Genomic DNA, 24,955 nt, shown 5'->3' with positions numbered 1-24,955 from the left:
GTATACAGAGTACTTCTGGAGAAAGGCAAGTGGGGATACTAGATGTGCTAACTGCCTATGCAATAATTCTGTTGCTCTTACATTTATGAAATGGAATATTTTAATCTTATGCTTTTATCCCCAAAATAACTTAGGTAGGCAACATGGTTTATAATTGCATACATGTTTATGTAGGTGCTACTGAAAGACTCACCAGAGCTGCATTCCATTGTGCCATTGGCTGCAGTAAACCCTTCTGGACACGTTGCGTAACAACTTCCTTTGTGTAAGTAGAAACCTTCATTACATTTGGTGCAAAAATGTTTGCTAAAGCAGGTCTCACAGTTATTAATTTTGCATTCTGTGTTAGAGAAGAAGAGGATAAAAACATATGTCAATACACAGCAGATAACCAACCACATAGTATTTATCTCTTCATGTATGCTTACAGGCAAATATTACTGCATTAAATCAACATGCAAACATAATTTCAATAAAAGTTGTAGGTTATAGAATAGAGTATTTTTAGACACCATATCCTCTCTCAGTAAGTACTAAATTACAAATGAGGTTAATTCTATTTTAATGCGTGCGCCCTGTTTTGCGCATATTGCAGGTTAAAATGATGGGCCTTCGCCACCCAACTTCACGGTAAAAAAAAATAAATCTATGAAGTTGCAATTTCATTTCTCAATCCCTATAGACTTTAATGGAGCTTCGTTTTGAACTCAAAATGTCACTGCTGCCAGCTCACACTAACCTGAGCGCAGGATCGCATTGAGATATGTGTATTATTTCTATACATATGTATATCTATATTTAGATGTGTACTGTATATATGTATGTAAATACATATATACACATATAAATACATATGTATAGACATACATATATATTTATATTAATAAATATAATTATATACGTGGTCCTATTGATCCCTATTTAAAAGCACTTTCTGCCCGTTTTTCTTCTAACACTTCACAACTCATAACTTTGCACGCTTATAACTTTTTAATGCAATATTTTTAATCAGACAGTGCTAATATGAGTGTTACTGTACCGTGACATGAATTTTTTATGTGTTTTTCTCCCACTTTTAGTCGAGCGTAACAGTTAACAAAATCTCTGATTCGCGATAACCCGATGAGCGAAAATCACGATTGTGGTTACACATTTACATTTACTTTCAACCTGTAATAGCGTGCTACTTACGACATGCGCAAAGAGCTGCAATAAATCTAGCCCTATGTGTTTAATGTCATTGTAATAGGCTAAAAATAACACTGAAGGCAAAACATTTTATCATGCATATGAAAAGTAACTCAACATGCTACAATAATTTTTGCAAGAAGAGGGTTAATTTAATTTTAGTTGTAAGTAGAAGCAGTGCATACTGGCTGATAATGTCTTAAGCTGCTTTTGTGGCCACTGGCCAGAGATACACCTCTACCAGTTTGACAACAAATAATGTATATTCATATTCATTTTTTATTAATTAAAAAAAAAAAAATCTAATGCATTTTTAAGGGACTTTAATATTTTTTTTAATATGATAAATTTAAAAGATGGCATTTTAAATGATGATGATGAATTATTTCTTTTAAATTTTGGAATAATGGGCATTCCTGTACTAAAAAAAGAGAACAATATGACTTCCCTATGTGTGTCATTATTGAAATCAAAGAAATACTATTTCTACAGCAACAGGTTAGCCATCACACTTTAATCACTTAAAAGATGAGAGTGGCAATACATTAACAACTCCCAAGTTATTACAAATATTACTTTCTGTAAGAGCCTCTAGAATGTAAGAGCAACCACATTTGACATTATGACCCATTTCTGACAGCAACTCCTAAAAACAGGCATTCACAGACACACACTCACACACACACTTGCACACACGTGGACATACACACACTAAAACAGGCATTCACAGACACACACTCACATACACACACACACACACTTGCACACACTTGGCCATACACACACTAAAACAGACATTTACAGACACACACACACACACAATTGCACACAACACACGTGCACATACACACACTAAAACAGACATTTACAGACACACACACACACAATTGCACACAACACACGTGCACATACACACACTAAAACAGACATTTACAGACACACACACACACAACACACGTGCACATACACACACTAAAACAGACATTTACAGACACACACACACACACGTAGACATACACACACTAAAACAGGCAGAAATACATTTATATAATAGCTTTGTGATCAATAACAAGGGATATACAAAGGATATTTTGCTATCTGCTACCGGAGCATTTTGTACCCTAGTAAACTGGTTTTATATGCAAGATGAATAAATAGTATGTTTTAATCAGCACTGTTTTGCTCCATTCGTTTACTGGATTTGCTATCACCGTGTCAATAACAAGTATTTTGTGGAAAAAATTAAAGGATATGTGTTTTATGGAGCTGAAAATGGGACATTATTTCATTCTACAGAGAAGAGGACAGGTTGAGAGGTCACTTCTAGTGGTTGCATGCAGCCCCCAGGACATCAATATTGCACTACATTCCATTTTAGTTATTATTAGTAAAACACGTGGTCAACATTTCTCTCTCTACATTGATTTTACAACATAAAAACATGTATTTAGTAAATCAACCTTAAAGGGGCATGTTACCCATTCTCCTTTATCCTTGGTGGAACTATGACAAAGAAAAAAGGTGTTTTGACGCTCACCTGTGTTTTTCTTTATTTAAAACTAAGATCAACTCTGTGAAACGTTACTCTTTGCTTACTCTGCAAAACCTGCCATTATTGGCATCATCAATTTAGCACTATGTTTCTCAAAATGTTAGGTGTAAAATAGCAATTACTATTAAATATTTAAGAAATAATAATCTCTAGTGCCTCATCTGAATGTATTGGAGGACATACTGTTGTTAATATTGTATTGTCTGTCATCTGTAGTATCTATGGTACTTGTGGGGAAGGATGTTCTTGCCTTACTCACTTCCTCTCTCCTTCTATACTGCCATGATTGTGAGATTTAATTAAGTTCATTACATCCTCATGTTCTGCTTTCATTAAATATGTTTGTTCCTGTTTAAGCAAACCACCGGCTGAAGATTCTTTATTACTTAGCTTCATATGTGTGCACTGTTCTGACTTCTACATGCAGCTGTTTTGCTAATGCAACTCCGATAAAATTCTAACAAAATGAAAGCCTATTATTAAACTCAATATTTAATACCCTTTAAAGTGTTTCATTTATTAAAATATGTCAGTATACAATAATGATTTATCTTGCCTGCTTGTGCTATCAAATTCCCTCTCCATCCTCTTGAGAAATAATGGTGTGGCTACAGCAGAATTAAGTATGGTGAAACATTCTGCATAGTGTTTAGGTAGCTCAGTGTTCAAGTTTGTGTAAACATCTTATTGGCTACAGCAAATACTGTGAGGATCATGGAGCATTAAAAGTACCTGGTTGCTAATAAATGCTATGAATTTAGTCTCTTAAGAAATGAACAATTACTAGGATCAGACCCACTCTGTAGTGCTAACAGTCTGAAGGGTCTGGCCATAAAATGGGTATTGTATTTCAGTTTCTCAGAAAAGCTAGTGCTTTTTACAAAGTAATAATCCTGTAGTCCTCTAACATTACTTATGTAGAACATATGTTTATATACATACTTACTCACGCACTTGTTGATCTCCAGGTTACGAACATCAAAGTAGCCTGCAGGACAGGACAATAAGCAAACCCCAGTCTGACGGATATCATTTCTCTCCAGTAGGAAGAAATACTTTGGCGAACATTTGAGGCATCCGTTAAACTCAGAACACAAGAGACATTCCTTGGAACAGACCATGCTTACCTCTGTACTTCCTAAAAACAAAGAAAAAGAGTAGATACATTATTACTACATACGTATTTATGAAAACACTAAATAGAGGTAGACATATGAATGCATTGTATTTTAATACATATTCCAGCAAGACATACATGTATATTATTACAGTGATTCACCTGAATTTCAGGATGTGAAGCAATAATACACTTAGAGCTAGATTACAAGTGAAGCGCTAAATATCACTTGCGTGCATAATATACACATATTAACACATAAATAAATAGGTATATAAACATATACTAATATATTTACAGGGATCACACAGTTTCCATAGACCACAATGTAAAGGCACTTTTCAGTGGCGTTTTTTTTCTAACACCCCACTCCCGCCAACTTTAAAAGCCCCAAAACTGCCTAGTGCAGTTTGTTTTATTAAAAAAAAAAGGTACATTTTATTTTGTTATAAAAAACTATAATGCCCTCTATTTTGAGGGCATCTGGGGCACTTTTAAAAAATCAACCAGAGATCCAATCTTGAGCGAGCTTGCGGTAGCAATAACCAGTCACATTTAATGGCTGGTTAATTATCACAATAATTTAGCACTCTACTGGTAATCTAACCCTTAAAGTGAAGGTCAATTTTCATCAATGAGTGCCCGGTATTTAAAAATACTTTTAAAAACAGGGGCACTTTCATTGATGAAAATTTACATTGCACTGGATTTGAAGAAATACTTACCTTTTACTCCTGCAAAGCCAGATCGACGATCCTCCTCCTTCTTCTTCCTGCTGTAGACCACAGCAATGACGAAACCGGCTTCCTCCAATCACAGCCGGGCATCACGAGCTGGACGCTCTGGGGTGCAAGCCATGATTGGAGGAAGCCGGTTTTCGTCATTTCTGACGTCAGTACAGAGGAACTGAGGCTGAGATCGGCGATCTGGTTTTGCAGGAGTAAAAGGTAAGTATTTCTTCAAATCCAGTGCAATGTAAATTTTCATCTATGAAAGTGCCCCTGTTTTTAAAAGAATTTTTAAAAACCGGCCACTCATTGATGAAAATTGACCTTCACTTTAATGGTTTTCCTGCAATGAAATAAATATCATAGGCTGGGTTTGAGATTTTCTTGAGAGAACAACAGTAGGAACAGGGTTTAAAATAATACTTTAGATACTGGGGTATTCATCTCCTATCAGATGTTGATGACTCATACAACATAGGGTAAAATATATTTAGAACCAGAGTAAGATTAAAGCTAGATGAAACATTGTAATTATTGTGATAGTTCACTATAGCAAGTTTTGTAGATATGCCGTGTGCATCATCTGTTAATATAGAAAAAGGGGATCCCAGACACACAGTACTCAGTTCCCTGCACGACATCCAAAAAAATAAAATTAAAATAAAATCTGTTTATGAGTGACAGACACAGTTTTAATTCTGGTGTAAAAAGTACCAGGCACTCGCTGAGCTCTATTTAAAGCCATTTACATAATTATTGGTACTACATAAACCTTGCAAATTGTTTAGATTAGAAGTGATCACTCAGGCCGTGCGCCTCATTAAACACAAGGTAAAAACTTGCACTCAGCTGATAAAAAAAGTCTTTTAGTCTTAATCCTTATGGTTTTGGCAAGGAGGCGTGTGACCACAATATGCTGGATTCAAGCCCGACACTAAAACAGAGGTTTCACAAGTCCGATCCTGGAATGTTTAATGGCTTTTCTAATGATTAATATAATCCATACTGTGTTACAGCTAAAAAGCTTCCACTTGAAGTTTGTAAAGTGCAGGGAAGAAAATAGAGACATGAGATGCATGGAATAAGTTAACCACTTAAATACTTAGCATGTGAAAAGGCTCAAGAAAATGAATTGTATATCTCCATATACATATAATTTAAGGCATACTGAGAAAGATTACGAAACTACAACTTGTCTAACTTGGAAAAGAATAAAATGAGAGATAAACAGAAATTTTTCATATACAATAAGGAACTCTATAACATACTGAAGAGCAACAGGATTTTTGAGAGAGCGTGAGAACTGCAAAATGGAAACATATATGAACATTTTGTTTGGAAGTTCCATAATAACAGATAGTAGGATTAATATGATGACATTATCACTTTAAAGTCTAGATTCCAAGTAGAGCGTTATTTAGCTCTGTAAACTTTGATAGACGGAGGTTTTTTGTGCACAAAACCCGATGCATAACTAAATATCGCGACCGTGTTAACTTCTTCCCATAGAAGTCAATGGAGAGCGCAGAACAAAAACCCTAACTCATAATGCTCTCGCGCTAATCAGACAGGAGTTATGAATAGTTCATATTCCAATGTTCTTAGCATACAGAACATTTTATTAATACATATTTATTTCTATATATATCTATATGTATATATTAGATATATAGCTATAGCTGTTTATTTTACATTAACATTATCATTTATATATATACAGTCCAGATAGAGGACAGCACAATCTTACACCAATTCAACCGCCAAGGTGCACTACAAGCCAATTCGTATCCTCTCCAAGAACACAGGCACTCACTGGTCTTTATAAAAGGTAACCCTTTATTCAATCCATTAAAACGATAATAATACCATGACGTTTCGGCACACCATCGTGCCTTTATCAAATGTATCAAAATATTAAAAAGCTTCAAACTATTGGACAAAAACGATGTCTATATCAGCGCAACACTCCCAGCAGATAATACTAAAAACAAAGTGCGTAAAAAACATAGTGTATAAAATTCAAAAATGTGTTAGAAAGGAGCATCTATATAACATTGTATCCATATCATAATGAGTGAAAAGTATCAAAAAAGCATTTGATGTAATAGTGACAGTAAACTACTTCAATTTACATATAAGGTGAGATACTAGCTCGCATTCATGCCTACTAGTATTATGGTAGAAACATGGGAACAATATGTGAGAAATGATTATATGTCCATTTTTAAGACCCATACGCTATAACAGGACAAATCTGTGTACTCTGATTATATTGCAAAAACAGAATTTATCTAGTAGAAAGGGCTGAAGTCCAGTGAGGTATTGAGGCCATATGGAGAGATGGTATTTAGCCTGTAGATCCACTTGGTTTCACATTGTAGTAGCAGGTTCCCCCTGTCACCTCCCCTTGGGAGTGGGGGTATATGATCTATAAGCATTGTGCGTAAACTTGAAACCGCATGTTTATGTTGGATGCAATGCCTAGCTACTGGTTGTTCTGATTCACCAGTGCGTAGGGCCTCCCGTATAGCACACCGGTGGTTTGCCATACGCTCGCGGAAGGTTGTTACAGTTTTGCCGATGTATACACTGGAACATGGGCAAATAATCATGTATACTACATATACGCTGGTGCAGGTAAGGCGATGCCTAATGTCAAATCTTTTGTTGCTGTGAGGGTGCTGAAACGAATTGCCCCTAAGCATACCATTGCAGGTTACACATCCAGAACAGCCCATCTTCGTGGGTTTAAGCCAAGTATCGTTTTTGTAATTCCTTATTGGATCTGACTTAACCAATATGTCCCTTAGGTTATTTGCTCTTCGGTATGCTATTCTGGGGGCAGCCAACCTCCCAAATGGTAGTGTGGGATCACTGCCTACCACTGGCCAATGCCTCCGAACCGCCTCAGTGAGGTGTCTTGAATCTGATGTATATGTAGTGACCATGTTGATCCGGTCAAGGTCTGACTTGGTTGTCCTTTGCCTTTTTTCCAGATTAGTGGGATCCATAAGATCATCACGTGCCCTCTTAACCATCTCTCTAGTATAGCCTCTCTCCACTAGTTTCGTGTCCATTTCTTCCAGTTGTTGATGTAGCATAGGTATCTCACTATTGTTCCTAATGACACGAGTGAGTTGGGAGGTGACAATCCCTTTCTTTTGGTGCAGAGGGTGAAAACTCCTCGCATCCAACAAGGAATTGCGGTCAGTTGGTTTAGTATAAAGAGAGGTACCAAAACGAGTGATACCCTCTGCATCAACTTTGAAAATATTAAGATCCAAAAAATGTACAGATACTGTACTGTATTCCAACTTAAACCTGATTGGACAAGCCATGGTATTCAAATGTGACACCCACTCAAGCAATGCTGACTCACCACCTCTCCACACCAAGAACACATCATCGATGTAGCGTGTGTAGTACATGATGTTGCTATTATCATGTGGCCGCATCAGCGTGCGTTCATACCACGCCATGTAGAGGTTTGTCACCTCTCAACTCACTCGTGTCATTAGGAACAATAGTGAGATACCTATGCTACATCAACAACTGGAAGAAATGGACACGAAACTAGTGGAGAGAGGCTATACTAGAGAGATGGTTAAGAGGGCACGTGATGATCTTATGGATCCCACTAATCTGGAAAAAAGGCAAAGGACAACCAAGTCAGACCTTGACCGGATCAACATGGTCACTACATATACATCAGATTCAAGACACCTCACTGAGGCGGTTCGGAGGCATTGGCCAGTGGTAGGCAGTGATCCCACACTACCATTTGGGAGGGTGGCTGCCCCCAGAATAGCATACCGAAGAGCAAATAACCTAAGGGACATATTGGTTAAGTCAGATCCAATAAGGAATTACAAAAAGGAAACTTGGCTTAAACCCACGAAGATGGGCTGTTTTCCCTGTTCTAGATGTGTAACCTGCAATGGTATGCTTAGGGGCAATTCGTTTCAGCACCCTCACAGCAACAAAAGATTCGACATTAGGCATCGCCTTACCTGCACCAGCGTATATGTAGTATACATGATTATTTGCCCATGTTCCAGTGTATACATCGGCAAAACTGTAACAACCTTCCGCGAGCGTATGGCAAACCACCGGTGTGCTATACGGGAGGCCCTACGCACTGGTGAATCAGAACAACCAGTAGCTAGGCATTGCATCCAACATAAACATGCGGTTTCAAGTTTACGCACAATGCTTATAGATCATATACCCCCACTCCCAAGGGGAGGTGACAGGGGGAACCTGCTACTACAATGCGAAACCAAGTGGATCTACAGGCTAAATACCATCTCTCCATATGGCCTCAATACCTCACTGGACTTCAGCCCTTTCTACTAGATAAATTCTGTTTTTGCAATATAATCAGAGTACACAGATTTGTCCTGTTATAGCGTATGGGTCTTAAAAATGGACATATAATCATTTCTCACATATTGTTCCCATGTTTCTACCATAATACTAGTAGGCATGAATGCGAGCTAGTATCTCACCTTATATGTAAATTGAAGTAGTTTACTGTCACTATTACATCAAATGCTTTTTTGATACTTTTCACTCATTATGATATGGATACAATGTTATATAGATGCTCCTTTCTAACACATTTTTGAATTTTATACACTATGTTTTTTACGCACTTTGTTTTTAGTATTATCTGCTGGGAGTGTTGCGCTGATATAGACATCGTTTTTGTCCAATAGTTTGGAGACTTGCGGTACTTTGCCCCATTATAATAAGTATGGGGAATTCTGTAAATATGTGTAATCGGCGACACACTCGATATGCAAATATATCTATTTGTCTATTGCACATTCGCCGGGTAACTGTGTACAGTTTACATGTTGCCATGGCAACGTCGGCCCTACGATCTCACAGGGCGCACAGATCAGCGCCCCCTGATGACGTCAGACGCCGATTTTACACACGATGAGCTGGCGGCATGTGCTATATTCCAGTAGTATTTAAGAGGTGATTTGGGGTAAGTTTGATATGAAGCTTTTTAATATTTTGATACATTTGATAAAGGCACGATGGTGTGCCGAAACGTCATGGTATTATTATCGTTTTAATGGATTGAATAAAGGATTACCTTTTATAAAGACCAGTGAGTGCCTGTGTTCTTGGAGAGGATATATATATATATATATATATATATATATATATATATATATATATATATATATATATATATATATATATATATATATATATATATATAGAGAGAGAGAGAGAGAGAGAGAGAGAGAGAGAGAGAGAGAGAGAGATAAATATATTTAATAATAAAAATTACATTATTTTCTAAGCAAAGAAAATAGAATTTAGGTCTAACGTGGCTGGTTAGCGCACATGAAGAATTGCTAACTTAAAGGGACACTGAACCCAATTTTTTTCTTTCGTGATTCAGATAGAGCATGCAATTTTAAGCAACTTTCTAATTTACTTATTTTATTAATTTTTCTTTGTTCTCTTGCTTTCTTTATTTGAAAAAGAAGGCATCTAAGCTTTTTTTTGTTCAGAACCATGGACAGCATTTTTTTATTGGTGGATGAATTTATCCACCAATCAACATGGACAACCCAGGTTGTTCACCAAAAATGGGCCGGCATCTAAACTTACATTCTTGCATTTCAAATAAAGATACCAAAAGAATAAAGAAAAATTGATAATAGGAGTAAATTAGAAAGTTGCTTAAAATTTCATGCTCTATCTGAATCACGAAAGAAAAAATTTGGGTTCAGTGTCCCTTTAAATGTGCGTTATTGAAATATTACATATAAAATATAAAAAAATTATTTTTATTAAAAATGATTATACATGCTGTAAAAAACTCGAAATGATCCTTCGAATTTCCATATTGTTTGATATAAATAAATATGATGGCAACTCCAATAAAATAAATGTTTATATTTTATATCTGTATGGTTCCAAATTAAAATTTCATGATTTAGATAGGGCATGTGATTTTAAACAACTTTCTAATTTACTTTTATCATCAAATTTGCTTTGTTCACTTGTTATTCTTAGTTGAAAGCTAAACCTAGGTAGGCTCAAAAGCTAATTTCTAAGCCCTTGAAGGCCGCCTCTCATCTGATTGCATTTAACAGTTTTTCACAGCTAGAGGGCGTTATTTCATGTGATCCATATAAATAACCTTGTGCTCACGTACGTGGAGTTATTTAAGAGTCTGCACTAATTGCCTGAAATGCAAGTCTGATAAAAGATCTGAGATAAGGAGGCCGTCTGCAGGAGCTTAGATACAGGGGTATGAGGTAAAAAGTATATTTCTATAACAGTGTTAGTTATACTGGGGAATGGTAAATAAAGGGATTAGCTATCATTTTAAAAAATTACATTTTTGGTGATTACTATCCCTTTAAAGGGACACTAAAAACTAAATACATTTCATCCCCCTCCCTCTAATCATGGGTGCTGCCTTTAGTAAATATAGGTTACATTGCAAGTATCTGAAGGAGTGTTGCTGCACATGTGCAAACAGGACAGCAATGGAATCTTGTGAAAGACATGTCAGCATGGCGGTGCACATGACTAGAGGGGGGCAGGGAATAACCACAATAATAGTCTTATAAAAACGTATGTAGTGTTTAATGTCCCTTTAACAAACAACTATGTTAAACCATTCCCTATTTATAGACCACACCCACATCCTTCTAAATTTGGCAGTGTATTTGTTTCATTAGTAAAGATTTTTACATTAATAGAAAAAAAATTGGGTATTACTGGATACAAAAGTATTTATTCTAAACGATACATTCTTAGAAATTTGCAAAGGCAATGTTTGTTCTTGTTTTTTTTTTTTTTTTTGTAACTATTTTAAAGATGAGAATTTCTAGTAGGTAAATACATTTCAGGAGTCACCAATCACCACACTTGTGATGAGACACCAATCACTGGGCTTGGTCTGCTCAGGACTAGTGCTGTAGCGCAGCACTGCATTTACTACAGGAATTTAGCTATGTGCGATAAGATGTTTGCATCTACTATCTTTCTAACAGCCTTGAGAGAATGCTAAAAAAAGCTTGAACGCAAACATATGAGGGTTTTACGTGATAACTAAGCAACTCTGAGCGCTTTTATTCAATTTTGTTAATGTTAGTTTTAACATATAGCTTCATAATTTCAAGGGTTACATTATGTTACCATATAAAGCACTTCAGATTTGAACTACAGTTCCCTTAAAGGGACACTGAACCCACATTTTTTCTTTCATGATTCAGAGAGAGCATGCAATTTTAAGCAACTTTCTAATTTACTCCTATTATAATTTTTTCTTCGTTCTCTTGCTATCTTTATTTAAAAAGCAGGAATGTGATGCATAGAAGCCGGCCCATTTTTGGTTGAGAACCTGGGTTATGCTTGCTTATGAATAATGAAAGAAAAACAATTTGGGTTCAGTGTCCCTTTAATAAAATCAAACTACTGGATGACATCATAATACCAGGAATCATATATTCTGTTTATATATAAAGCAAGTGAAATGACATTTATCACTTGCAGCTATTATAATTGGCTCACATGGCAAGTGCTATATAAAATAAAGTATACCAGAGAAAGAAATGTATGGGAGATATATTACTTTATCTAAAGGTATAGAAATCTAGTTTACTGTGTTTATTTGAAAGTAAAGTAAATTCTACAACACAATGATCACATAACTTTTTAACCATTGTACCCTTTTTTTTATATTTCTACATAATAAAATTAAATACATTTTTTGCTCACTCATAGACATCATAGACACAGGGTGCTATTAATTGTCTCTCTATACGTTTTGGCATCTGTGCTAGATATAATTGAAATTATTCTGACACACAGCACTTCTCCCTAGATTACAATTTAATGGACATGGGTATCGATATATGTCTGTATGTTACACATAAATGACCTCATTTATCAAATGGCGGGCTTAAAATGTTCACAGCTAGGGAACCTGTCTGCCTACATTCTTGGCAAGTACTCGTGCAGCACCCCCCCCCCCCCCCTTGGTCTCACAAGCCTCTACAGCTTGATGTGGAACCTTACTTCATTTTAGACTTTAGCCTTATATTTGTCTATCTGCTCAAACCTGTACTTGCTTTTCCCTTACATATTATAATTATGTTTCTCTGTAACATAACAAATGTTGTACCATGTTCCATTGTTTCACAAATTAAAGGCAATAAATACAGTTTTATACAGCCTGATAAAACCGTGCTGTGACACGGAGAAACGCGTTGCTTTTTAAACTTGTTTTAAATAAATCCTTTTTATTAATATATTTGCTGCTACACTGTATCATTTCTGGAGGACTGCTCACTACAATATCTACTACAGTGTAAACATTGGCTACATGACTGGCCACCCTGTTTGATCGCCTGGCTTTTTTTCCCAAGGGATACCCTCCACTCCCGGATTCCCCCTGGTGGGATAAGGTGCATCTGTGTGTCAATCAAATAGCTACATTCTTCTATCATCTGGATTTTCCTGTTTACTGCCTGAGTGTCTGCCGGACGACTTTTGGTTCCGGCTTGCCTATATTGCACGAAAGTGCATTACATCACGTGAGTAGCAATTTGGCTATATATACTTTTTGGATCCTTCTCGCATGACCTGCACTATGTGGCGCCCTCTATGTTTTGTTTTCTAGGATACTGTGACCGTGTTATTGTGGCATAACACACCAGAGGAGCAGACTGGATATTTGGAACTCTTTTAGTAAAAATGGGTTTAAGGTGCGCTAGGACAAAGTGATACCAAACTTCCCCCTAAATGACAATATCCCTATAATTGTCACAAGTAAGGTTTAAAATAGTAAAAGAGAATTAAAAGGGAAGCGCTAAAACAAAGCCAAAGGTATCAGTCACTTAAAATAAATATACATTTATTAAAACATACATATATCACATAAAAGGGACGTCTCCCCAAATATCACTGTATAAAATTGGTATTAAAATTAGACACTAAAACGGTTGATCCTAAGCTATGGACCGCTACATATAAAATCTTTTGCACACTATGTTTACGGCTCTATCATAATCCATAAAATCAGTAATATATTCAGTAATAAAGGATAAAGTCCAAGAAATTATTGAAAGTTATACCACCAAGCTGCCAATCAAAAAATGAGGTAGAACTGCCGGTCAAAAAGTACTCTGATTATTCCACACTTCTTTATGAGAGATTGATACCCAGCATTAATATCAGAGGTAATATGAATTAAGTTCTTGGCATTTTACTTTACCCACGATCTCCTGATCGTATGCGGTTCACCTTCCCTGTTCGGTATCCTCCTCGAGTGGATCCGACTGGGGTTTCTCTGTGTCTGACGTCACTGAATAGAGTTCCGATAAAGGGAAGCGGCCAGAACTTTGCGCTTATTGTAAACTTGACAGGTGCGGTTCTCTCACATCCACCCTGCACTTAGTACTTGATGCACGCAAGGGTGTAGATAGGTGTTGTGGAAAGGTGGGCACTGTGGTGAATATTCAAACTTCATTCAGACCACAACCCATAACATCGATAATCCAATTATTGATTATCGATGTATATATATATATATAAAGTGTTTATAGGAGATTCTTAGGTTAAATGTATCAATGTTCTCCCCTTTAATTTGTTCCCAATGATCCACTTTACCTGCTGGAGTGTATTAAATTGTTTACAAGTAGCTCCTTTACCATTATATTGGCATTTGAAATAGTTGATTTAGCATGTGGTATCCCCACCTATTCTGAAAGTTTGTGGCCGCAGGTCCAAGCTATAGATAAGCTTTGTAAACACAGCCAGCAGAAGAGATTACACTCACAGTGGGATATAGCAGAGATAAGGTAATACAATGTTGATTTTCCATTGTTCTCTCCAAGTACTGGTGATTGTTTTAAGGACAGATATAAGATAAAGAAGCAGGTATATTCGCACAATGTGATACAGTAATGAGGTCTGATTATACCTACAAGATCAACCCATTTTATTAGGTTGTGGCTTCTAAACACAAAATCAGAGCTTTAATATACACAAATAAACCTTTAAAAACTAGTTTTCATACATTTTTTACGCTGCAGTTGGTAAAAAAAGCAATTGTAAACACATTAAGGGAAAAACTATTTTACAGTATACTGTCCCTTTAATATATACATCACATCATTTTGCTTGGCGCCTCTTACTAACACCAGCTAGGCACCTCTCTGCCGGTTGTGTGTTTGTTTGTTTAAATGCAATAAATATGTAATAACAGCATAATGCAAAGTATACAACAAATTTAAAAGTGCTGAATAACAAAGCTTTCAATCTTGTTGTTTTCATCTTTTATTTATAAAGTGCGTCAGAGTTCTGAGTAGTAACTATAAACTCAAATAATGTGCAGGGACTCCAGATATCCAGACGTGTTTAGCCTGAATCACATTTCATCTAATGGATCTCTTCTGGGAGCTAAGCTACAGCTAAACTGCTTTCAGGCCATTACACACTAGTGACAATAAACCCTTTTGTAACTAATCAGCAACGTCACAAAATACAAATACCTCTTCATACTCACTTGTTAATATTTGATGTAAAAGATGAGCTCATGTCCTTGTGCAGAAAGCATGTGTTATCTGATCAGCAGAGATAAATAATTGATCTGACCTGCACCTGCTGAATACCACACCCTTGCTCTATCTACATTTACAGATGATTCTCAGCTAGACATATCATTTGCTGTTATGATGGGGTCTTAAAGGGCCATAATAGTCCAATAGCAAAATGTCCTGATGCATTATATTTTATTTCTGTACTAAAGCCTCTTTCAAAAGTGTTAAACACTTAGTTAAAGTCCATTGACTGCTGCACAGGGCTGGCGATTGGCAGATATGCATGTTTCTCCTAATTGGCTCATTGACTGTGTCAGGCAAAGGAGGGGCAATGCATAACTGTTACTGATTGTACTTTAACTATGTGTTTACCACATTTTGGGGGTTTAAAACCATACTTAGAGGCAAAACAGTGCACTAATAAAATGCTCTTATGCATTAAATAATTTTATTAATGAACTATTATTTCCTTTAATATGTGTGACAGAGTATATCTGGCCTTAAAGGGACAGTAAAGTCAAAATAATAGTGTCAAGTTTCAGATAGAACATGTAATTTTCCAACATACTCCTATTATCAAATTTGCTACTTAGCTTCAGGAGTTGCTCCATCAAAAAGAATACCAAGAGAATAAAACAAATTAGATAATATAAGTAAATTGCAAAGTGGTTTAAAATTGCACACTCTGATTCATCTAAATCATGACAGTTTATTTCTAACTTTACTGTCTCTTTAAATCTATTTTATGTCCTTAATAAACGTATCCTTTATGCTGTGACTTTTTAATAAATAACAATGGATAGCAGTACTGTATCAAATGTATTAATTTATTGTATCCGCATAAAAAAACCACAACAGTTTGGGGTTACTCCCTTAGTCTTGCATAACATTAAATTGTATAGTTAAAGGTAATATGAAACAAAAACATTTTCTTTTGTGATTCAGACAGAGCATACCATTTAAAAAAAGAAATAAATCCAATTTACTTCTATTAAAGGGACACTGAACCCAATTTTTTTCTTTTGTGATTCAGATAGAGCATGCAATTTTAAGCAACTTTCTAATTTACTCCTATTATCAATATTACTTTGTTCTCTTGCTATCTTTATTTGAAAAAGAAGGCATCTAAGCTAAGGAGTCAGAAAATGTTTGGTTTAGAACAATGGGCAGCACTTTTTTTATTGGTGCTGTCCAATCAGCAAGGACAAACCAGGTTGTTTACCAAAAATGTGCCGGCATCCAAACTTACATTCTTGATTTTCAAATAAAGATACCAAGAGAATAAAGAAAATTTGCTAATAGGAGCAAATTAGATAGCTGCTTAAAATTGCATGCTCTATCTGAATCACGGAAGAAAAAATTTGGGTTCAGTGTCCCTTTAAATTTGCTTCATTCGCATGGTATTCTTTGTTAAAGAGATACCTAGGTAGGCATCTGGAGCACTACATGGCAGGAACTAGTGCTGCAATCTAGTACTCCTGCAAATGAATAACATTCTTGCAAAACTGCTGCCATATAGTGTTCCTGCAAATGAATAACCTTCTTGCAAAACTGCTGCCATATAGTGCTCCTGCAAATGAATAACCTTCTTGCAAAACTGCTGCCATATAGTGCTCCTGCAAATGAATAACCTTCTTGCAAAACTGCTGCCATATAGTGTTCCTGCAAATGAATAACCTTCTTGCAAAACTGCTGCCATATAGTGCTCCTGCAAATGAATAACCTTCTTGCAAAACTGCTGCCATATAGTGCTCCTGCAAATGAATAACCTTCTTGCAAAACTGCTGCCATATAGTGCTCCTGCAAATGAATAACCTTTTTGCAAAACTGCTGCCATATAGTGTTCCTGCAAATGAATAACCTTCTTGCAAAACTGCTGCCATATAGTGCTCCTGCAAATGAATAACCTTCTTGCAAAACTGCTGCCATATAGTGCTCCTGCAAATGAATAACCTTCTTGCAAAACTGCTGCCATATAGTGCTCCTGCAAATGAATAACCTTTTTGCAAAACTGCTGCCATATAGTGCTCCTGCAAATGAATAACCTTTTTGCAAAACTGCTGCCATATAGTGCTCCTGCAAATGAATAACCTTCTTGCAAAACTGCTGCCATATAGTGTTCCTGCAAATGAATAACCTTCTTGCAAAACTGCTGCCATATAGTGCTCCTGCAAATGAATAACCTTCTTGCAAAACTGCTGCCATATAGTGCTCCTGCAAATGAATAACCTTCTTGCAAAACTGCTGCCATATAGTGTTCCTGCAAATGAATAACCTTCTTGCAAAACTGCTGCCATATAGTGCTGCAGAAATGACCCGGCTCCTAAGCATAAGTCCCTGCTTTTCAACTAAAGATACCAAAAGAACAAAGGAAATTGATAATAGAAGTAAATTAGAAAGCTGTTTAAAATCCCATGCTCTAGCTGAATCATAAAAGAAAAAATTAGCGCACATCACAACTTATTCATTAAAGTCAATACAAAAAAGTTGTGACATGCACTTTGGCGCCACCTATTGATATATAAAAATGTTAACTAAAAAAAAGTAATGTTATGCATGACTAAGGAAGTAATCCTGAAACGTCACATTTTTTTATGTGGATAAAATAAATTAATACATTTTGATAAAGTGCTGCAATCCATTGTTAATTATTGTTGGTGTTGCTGTGGTTGTGGCAGTAAACATGGGTAGGGAACACCATCCAAGGGTTTAGTGGACTGATATTTTTACTTTCACTTAGTTCCTCCACTCGTTTCAGTAAAACATAAGGATTAAAACATTCATGAGTTTTATATTGTATTAACCTCAGCAACAGTAATGTCCCACCTAATACCTGGGGCTCACAGACAACCCCCTATTGGGCCAGGTCACAAGTGCGCGCTAACTTCAGGACTTCGCATATTGTGACCGCATTAACTTCTTCTCCCCATAGACTTCAATGGAGCACAATGAATAATAAAACACTTATCATTTGCGTGCTAACCCGACATGCATTAGACTTACAGTGCTGAACTTGAAGTGAGTTATGGATATTTTACATTCCAATAGATAATAATTCACATAGAAGAAAACGTTCTTTTTATTTTTAAATATATTTTTCTATATATATATATCTGATGATATTTTTTATTCAAGTATAGATATTCATACATATATATATATATATATATATATATATATATATATATATATATATATATATATATATATATATATATATATATATATATACAGTATATATATATATATATATATATATAGCAATATCTATTTAGGAATGCAAGACCATTTTCTTCTAAGAACATTGGAATGTAAACTATTTACATTAAAAACACAGTAAAACATATTAAAAATATTCAAAAATATTAAAAATGTTTTAATGTATTTTAATGAAAAGGGCTCTAAAGTGTACATATGTATATACATGTGTATATATGTGTTTATATATGTATATATGTATGTATATAAACACATGCATATACATGTATATATAAATATGTATATATCTATATGTGTGTGTACATATGTATTTATGTGTATATATGTATTTACAGACATATATACACATATAAACAGATAAAAACATATGTGTGGGGGCGTGTCTGGATAGCGATCTGAATCGGTCGCAATTTCTAGGGCTCCGGCTGATTCTCTGTTAATCTGCCGGTTGAAAGGAGAAATACATCAGCTAATCAAGCTAAATCATCATCTGAGGCATCGCAGTACACTGTGAGATCTAACATATATTATTCTCAGCTGTGTGCATGAAACCGGAGCTCTGAATCAGACATTAAAGGACCTGGTGCGGCGGCACATAACAGGTGGCGCTTCCCCCTCGGGTAACCGAGGTATTCTGCCTTATCCGGACACCATTGTCTTTAATTTCAGTCTCCCGACGAAACAAGCAGGGAATATTGTTATTGTGATATTATTATGACATCCCGACTCACTACAGGTGATATCAAAATGGCGGATGAAGCAGACCCATGTGGAATCTTTAGCATTCAGTGGCAAAAGCTGGAAGCTCTTTTTCAATGTCTCATAGATAACACTCCACAAGACTTTCTCATGCAGCATTATCGTGTGGAAGGCAAAACTCAAATAGACTCAAACTATATACCGATGGCAGACATTCCTAAGCTGTGCAACCAAATGAAAGGGCCTAACCACGTGGAAACAGTGCCTGGAGTGGTAGAGAAGCTGCATAACGTTAAAGCATTGGCTAACTAACCGCAGATAGCGGACATGAGAGAGGCCAGCACTCACGGTTCATTACAGAAAAGATACTCAGAGAACAGAGGATTCCAGACAAACATCACCTGCGCAAGGGGGTCAGAGGGGGACCCTCGGATCAACATAAGCAAAACTAAGGTACCCTCTTCACTCGCACACTTGACTTTGACAGCCACAAGGCACGATATGGGTTGCTTTATAGAAGCCTCTTCCACCACGCACACCAAAGCGTATCAGGAGATTACTTGTACAGAACCACTGAGAGCAGCAACATTGACCTTAACATGTAGAGAAAAACATCTGCAGCTGGCCTATGTGTTATCGCACAGCCTAAAGCATGGGGTTGAAACACTACTTCTAAGATGAGAGAACTCAGTAAAGTCGCTGACAAGTTATGTTATGTAATGGTTTATTATCTTTACAGTTTAACATGTTATTTGTTTTGGGTTAGGAACCGGTTGTTCCTTATTTTTTAAATATTATACTGTTATAATTATAACCGACCCTATGTAGCACTGGACTCTGCACATCTTCAGGGGTTATCCTCACATATCAAACAGAAGCCCTTAAATGTTTTTTAGTGTCTTGCGGGGTTGGTGGGGGACCCTAGCAGGGATACTCACAATACTAAAGCTAAAATAGGGCCTGCTAAATACCGAAAGCCATTACCCCATTCCTTAAGTTTGATTATATTAATGTCTCCCTCGTGGCTAGCGGCCGGGGCTATGAGAGGAGAAAAATCAGGAACAGTTATGCTTATCGGAAAATGTTTATGTGTTAATGTAACTGTAGTACACTGTTTGCAATGGGGGCTTGGCAAAATTATTTGTGATATGGAACTATATATGGCAAACAGACACAGATGTGCGCATTTGTTTGGGAGGACATTTACAGATGTCTTCTTGAACTTACTAGGCGTCTATATCTAATTTATATTAGTTTCTCTACATCACAAGTTGTTTGAAGGCAGCAGAGTCACAAAAATGATCTGTAATTCTGAGCTATAGGGTCGGAATGGGAGCGACTAAATTAGATGCTTAAATATATCAGTTGATTTATATCTTTATTCATGTTTAACTAATATGTCAAGGAGTAATGTATCATTAGGGTGTCCGGATTTGGCACTAGCATCTTAATAATTCAAGTGAAACTTCGGTTTTAATATTATTTGTCACACAGATGCAGTTTTTCTTTGTATGTTTTCTTTATTTTTCTTTCCTTATCACTATATTATTTAACCCCTGGAAGCAAATAAAGAACAGTTCAAAAGGGTCCAAGAGTGACCTATATCGACAAGGGGCTAGAAAATGAGGACTATATATGTTAATGAACTTTTAAGCAAAGATACGTTGAGAATATGTGATATCCTTTTACTTATTTATGTATTTATTTTTTCCTTCTCATGTAACAAGTGTATTGTTTGTCCTCAATAAAAATATTAAAAAAAAAACAAACAAAAAAACATATGTGTACGTATATAGACATATACAGTATCTCACAAAAGTGAGTACACCCCTCACATTTTTGTAAATATTTTATTATATCTTTTCATGTGACAACACTGAAGAAATGACACTTTGCTACAATGTAAAGTAGTGAGTATACAGCCTGTATAACAGTGAAAATTTGCTGTCCCATCAAAATAAGTCAACACACAGCCATTAATGTCTAACCCATTGGCAAGTAGAAATGTCCAAATTGGGCCCAAAGTGTTAATATTTTGTGTGGCCACCATTATTTTCCAGCACTGCTTTAACCCCCTTGGGCATGGAGTTCACCAGAGCTGCACAGGTTGCCACTGAAGTCCTCTTCCACGACGACATCACAGAGCTGGTAGATGTTAGAGACCTTGCGCTCCCCACCTTCTTTTGGGTGATAGTGTTTTTGAGGTTACATCACCTTTCGGGATTAGCTAAGAGTCTGAGTGTAGAATCTTTGTATCACCCTCACCCCCTATAGCTCCCCCACCTTCCGTTTGAGGATGCCCCACAGATGTTCAATAGGGTTTAGGTCTGGAAACATGCTTGGCCAGTCCATCACCTTTACTCTCAGCTTCTTTAGCAAGGCAGTGGTCATCTTGGAGGTCGTTATCATTTTGGAATACTGCCCTGCCGCCCAGTATCTGAAGGGAGGGGATCATGCTCTGCTTCAATATGTCATAGTACATGTTGGCATTCATGGTTTCCTCAATGAACTGTAGCTCCCCAGTGCCGGAAGCACTCATGCAGGCCCAGACCATGAAACTCTCACCACCATGCTTGACTGTAGGCAAGACACACTTGTCTTTGTACTCCTCACCTGGTTATCACCACACACGCTTGACACCATCTGAACCAAATAAGTTTTTCTTGGGCTCATTGGACCACAGGACATGGTTCCAGTAGTCCATATCCTTATTCTGCTTGTCTTCAGCAAACTGTTTGTGGATTTTCTTGTGCATCATATTTAGAAGAGGCTTCTTTCTGGGACGACAGCCATGCAGGACAATTTGATGCAGTGTGCGGCGTATGGTCTGAGCACTGACAGACTGAACCCCACCCTTTCAACCTCTGCAGCAATGCTGGCAGCACTCATACGTCTATTTCCCAAGGACAACATTTGGATATGATGCTGAGCACGTGCACTCAACTTATTTGGTCGACCATGGCAAGGCCTGTTCTGATTGGAACCTGTCCTGTGAAAATACTGTATGGTCTTGCCCACCATGCTGCAGCTCAGTTTCATGGTCTTGGCAATCTTCTTATATCCTAAGCCATCTTTATGTAGAGCAAAAATTCTTTTTTTTTAGATCCTCAGAGAGTTCTTTGCCATGAGGTGCCATGTTGAACTTCCAGTGACCAGTATGAGAGAGTGTAAGAGCGATAACACCAAATTTAACACACCTGCTCCCCATTCACACCTGAGACCTTGTAACACTAACGAGTCACATGACACCGGGGAGGGAAAATGGATAATTGGGCCTAATTTAAACATTTCCACTTAGGGGTGTACTCACTTTTGTTGCTAACGGTTTAGACATTAATGGCTGTGTGTTTTGTTATTTTGAGGGAACAGCAAATTTACACTATTATACAGGCTGTACACTCACTACTTTACATTGTAACAAAGTGTCATTTCTTCAGTGTTGTCACATGAAAAGATATAATAAAATATTTACAAAAATGTGAGGGGTTTACTCACTTTTGTGACATACTGTATATAAGTGCATCAGAGCTATTTGCAGTCAAGTAGCTGAAAACATATCATATTATGCAATATTCATATTTAATAAAGTGTTTAACTTTGTATTTACTGTAAATATTTCACATGCCAATGTTCTTCACATAGGGGAATATGTTCCTATATATATCTGTATGTATATTTACCTATCTATAATTATATATATACTGTATATATATATATATAGATAGATAGATAGATAGATAGATAGATAGATAGATAGATAGACATTTTACCAAACAACATCATATATACATAGAAGTATTTATTTATGAATAAATAGAACATATTCTTCTATGTGAAGAACATTGGAATGTGAAATATTAATATTTCATGTCAGTTAAAGGGACATGAAACCCAAATTTTTTCTTTCATGATTTAGAAAGAGCATACAATTTTAAACAACTTTCTAATTTACTTCTATTATCTATTTTGCTTCATTCTCTTGATATTCTTTGCTGAAAAGCATATCTAGATATGCTTAGTAGCTGCTGATTGGTAGCTGCACATAGATGCCGCCTGTGATTGGTTCACTGTGTGCATTGATATTTCTTCATTAAAGTATATCTAAAGAATAAAGCAAATTAGGTAATAGAAGTAAATTGGAATGTTGTTTAAAATTATATTCTCTACCTTAATCATGAAAGAAAATTTTTGGTTATAGTGTCCCTTTAAGGGTGTGATCAGGTTTGCGCAACTTATTTTTTTCCCCATTTTTCGTGCCTCCTTGAAGTCTATGAGGGAATACGTTTACCCGGTCGCAATATTCTAATTTCTGCTGTTTGCGCTCATCGGGTTTGTGACTGAAAACGTTCGCTTTCAACTTTTAATATGCGCTGTGCCCGATGTGTAAAAAAAAAAAAGATGAAGTCGACCAAAGTTTATGCTCAAGTGGGGGCTAACTAGTGCCTAGTATGTTGTGCCTAGTATGTTGTGTTTGGTGAACTTTTCTTTGCACCCCTTACACTTTTACGTTAGGGGGGAGATTTAGCAAGCAGCGGATGCTGCTTTCTCCGCCCGATGTTTTCGGGTCGCCGGAAACAGAAGTTAAGAAGCAGTGGTTGTAAGACCGCTGCTCCTTAACTTGTTCTCCACCTTTTAGGTAGCAGACTTCAATCATCCAGATCCAATCGGGATGATTGATGCCCCCTGCTAGCAGCCGATTGGCCGTGAATGTGCAGGGGGCAGTAATGCACAAGCAATTCACCAGAAATGCTTGTGCAATGTTAAATGCCAACAGAGTATGCTAATAAATTCTAGGGGGCCGACAGGCTCGCCGGAAACAGCAGTTATGAAGCAGTGGTCCACCTGCTCTGAGGCTGCGAACATCAATCTGCCCGATCCTATACGATCGGGCTGATTAACTGCCCCTGCAAGCGGCCGTTTGGCCGTGAATCTGCAGGGGGCGGCATTGCACAAGCAGTTCACAAGAACTGCTTGTGCAATGATAAATTTATCGATGTGCGGCGGACATGATACGCTACATCGTATCATGTTCCCTCGCACTTTCATAAATCGGCCCCTTGGTCTTAATCCTTGCTAATTTGTTGAGGGTAAATTTTGTTTGCACTAAAGCACAACCATTTACTTTGAACTTGTAATATGCAGGCTACTTAGCGAGGTCTCAATATTGCTTATCACAACCTAGCTCTCCACTTGTAATCTAGCACATTGTATTTTATTTGCCTTCACACAAATTCCCTATTCTACACACTCTTAGCTATTCCTAATCCCTCTGTTTGGGGCTCACATATTTGTTTCTGAGTCTGTATTTATATATACAGGTATACCTCACTTTACATCGCTTCACTTTACAGCGCTTCGCTAATACAGCGCTTTGTGGAGCTGAAGTTCAGCCTCCAAGGATTTTGAAACAGTGCTGTAATCATCGTGAGATTGCAAGAAAAGTAACTGGCACCATTTTATTATGCTTAGTTCACTCTGTTTACATCATTACAGTGCAATCTGTGTCTCAGTGCTATAGTCTGGCAAATTGTACTATAGTAATTGTCACTATTTTACAGGTACAGTATTTATTGAATACTAATTGAATACTGTGCTGTGCTACTTTTAAACTAAACATAGCACTATTGCACCCCTAATATATGTTAGTTCAAACATGTTTTCAAGTCTTTAAACACACTGGCAAGTGAAAAGAAAGCTAAAACTGCCTTGTTTCACTTTAAGGCGGTTTTCACTTTACAGCGGGGCTCCGGTCCCTAACCCGCTGTATGAGCGGGGTATACCTGTATATTGATTTGGGGCAGTTATTTTGCTATTTGTACATTTGCAAACATTTTTTTTTTACAAAGAAGTACTTTTTGTTTAATACAAT

The 24,955-nt window shown here is 36.7% G+C and overlaps 1 protein-coding gene across 1 annotated transcript in view; it reads right to left on the bottom strand.

Moving 5' to 3' along the window:
• RSPO1 (R-spondin 1) overlaps nucleotides 1-24,955 on the bottom strand; it is a 280,731-nt gene that overhangs the window by 23,752 nt on the left and 232,024 nt on the right. The window contains exons 3-4 of the mRNA XM_053707146.1: nucleotides 3,687-3,878; nucleotides 194-340 (exon numbers count right to left, since the gene is read on the bottom strand). Coding sequence (XP_053563121.1) covers nucleotides 194-340; nucleotides 3,687-3,878 — 339 coding nt within the window. The remainder of the gene's footprint in view (nucleotides 1-193; nucleotides 341-3,686; nucleotides 3,879-24,955) is intronic.

This window comes from Bombina bombina, chromosome 3 (genome assembly GCF_027579735.1).
Source record: "Bombina bombina isolate aBomBom1 chromosome 3, aBomBom1.pri, whole genome shotgun sequence".
In the NCBI taxonomy this organism is placed as follows: domain Eukaryota; kingdom Metazoa; phylum Chordata; class Amphibia; order Anura; family Bombinatoridae; genus Bombina; species Bombina bombina.
This window is presented reverse-complemented; position numbering and strand designations above follow the sequence as displayed.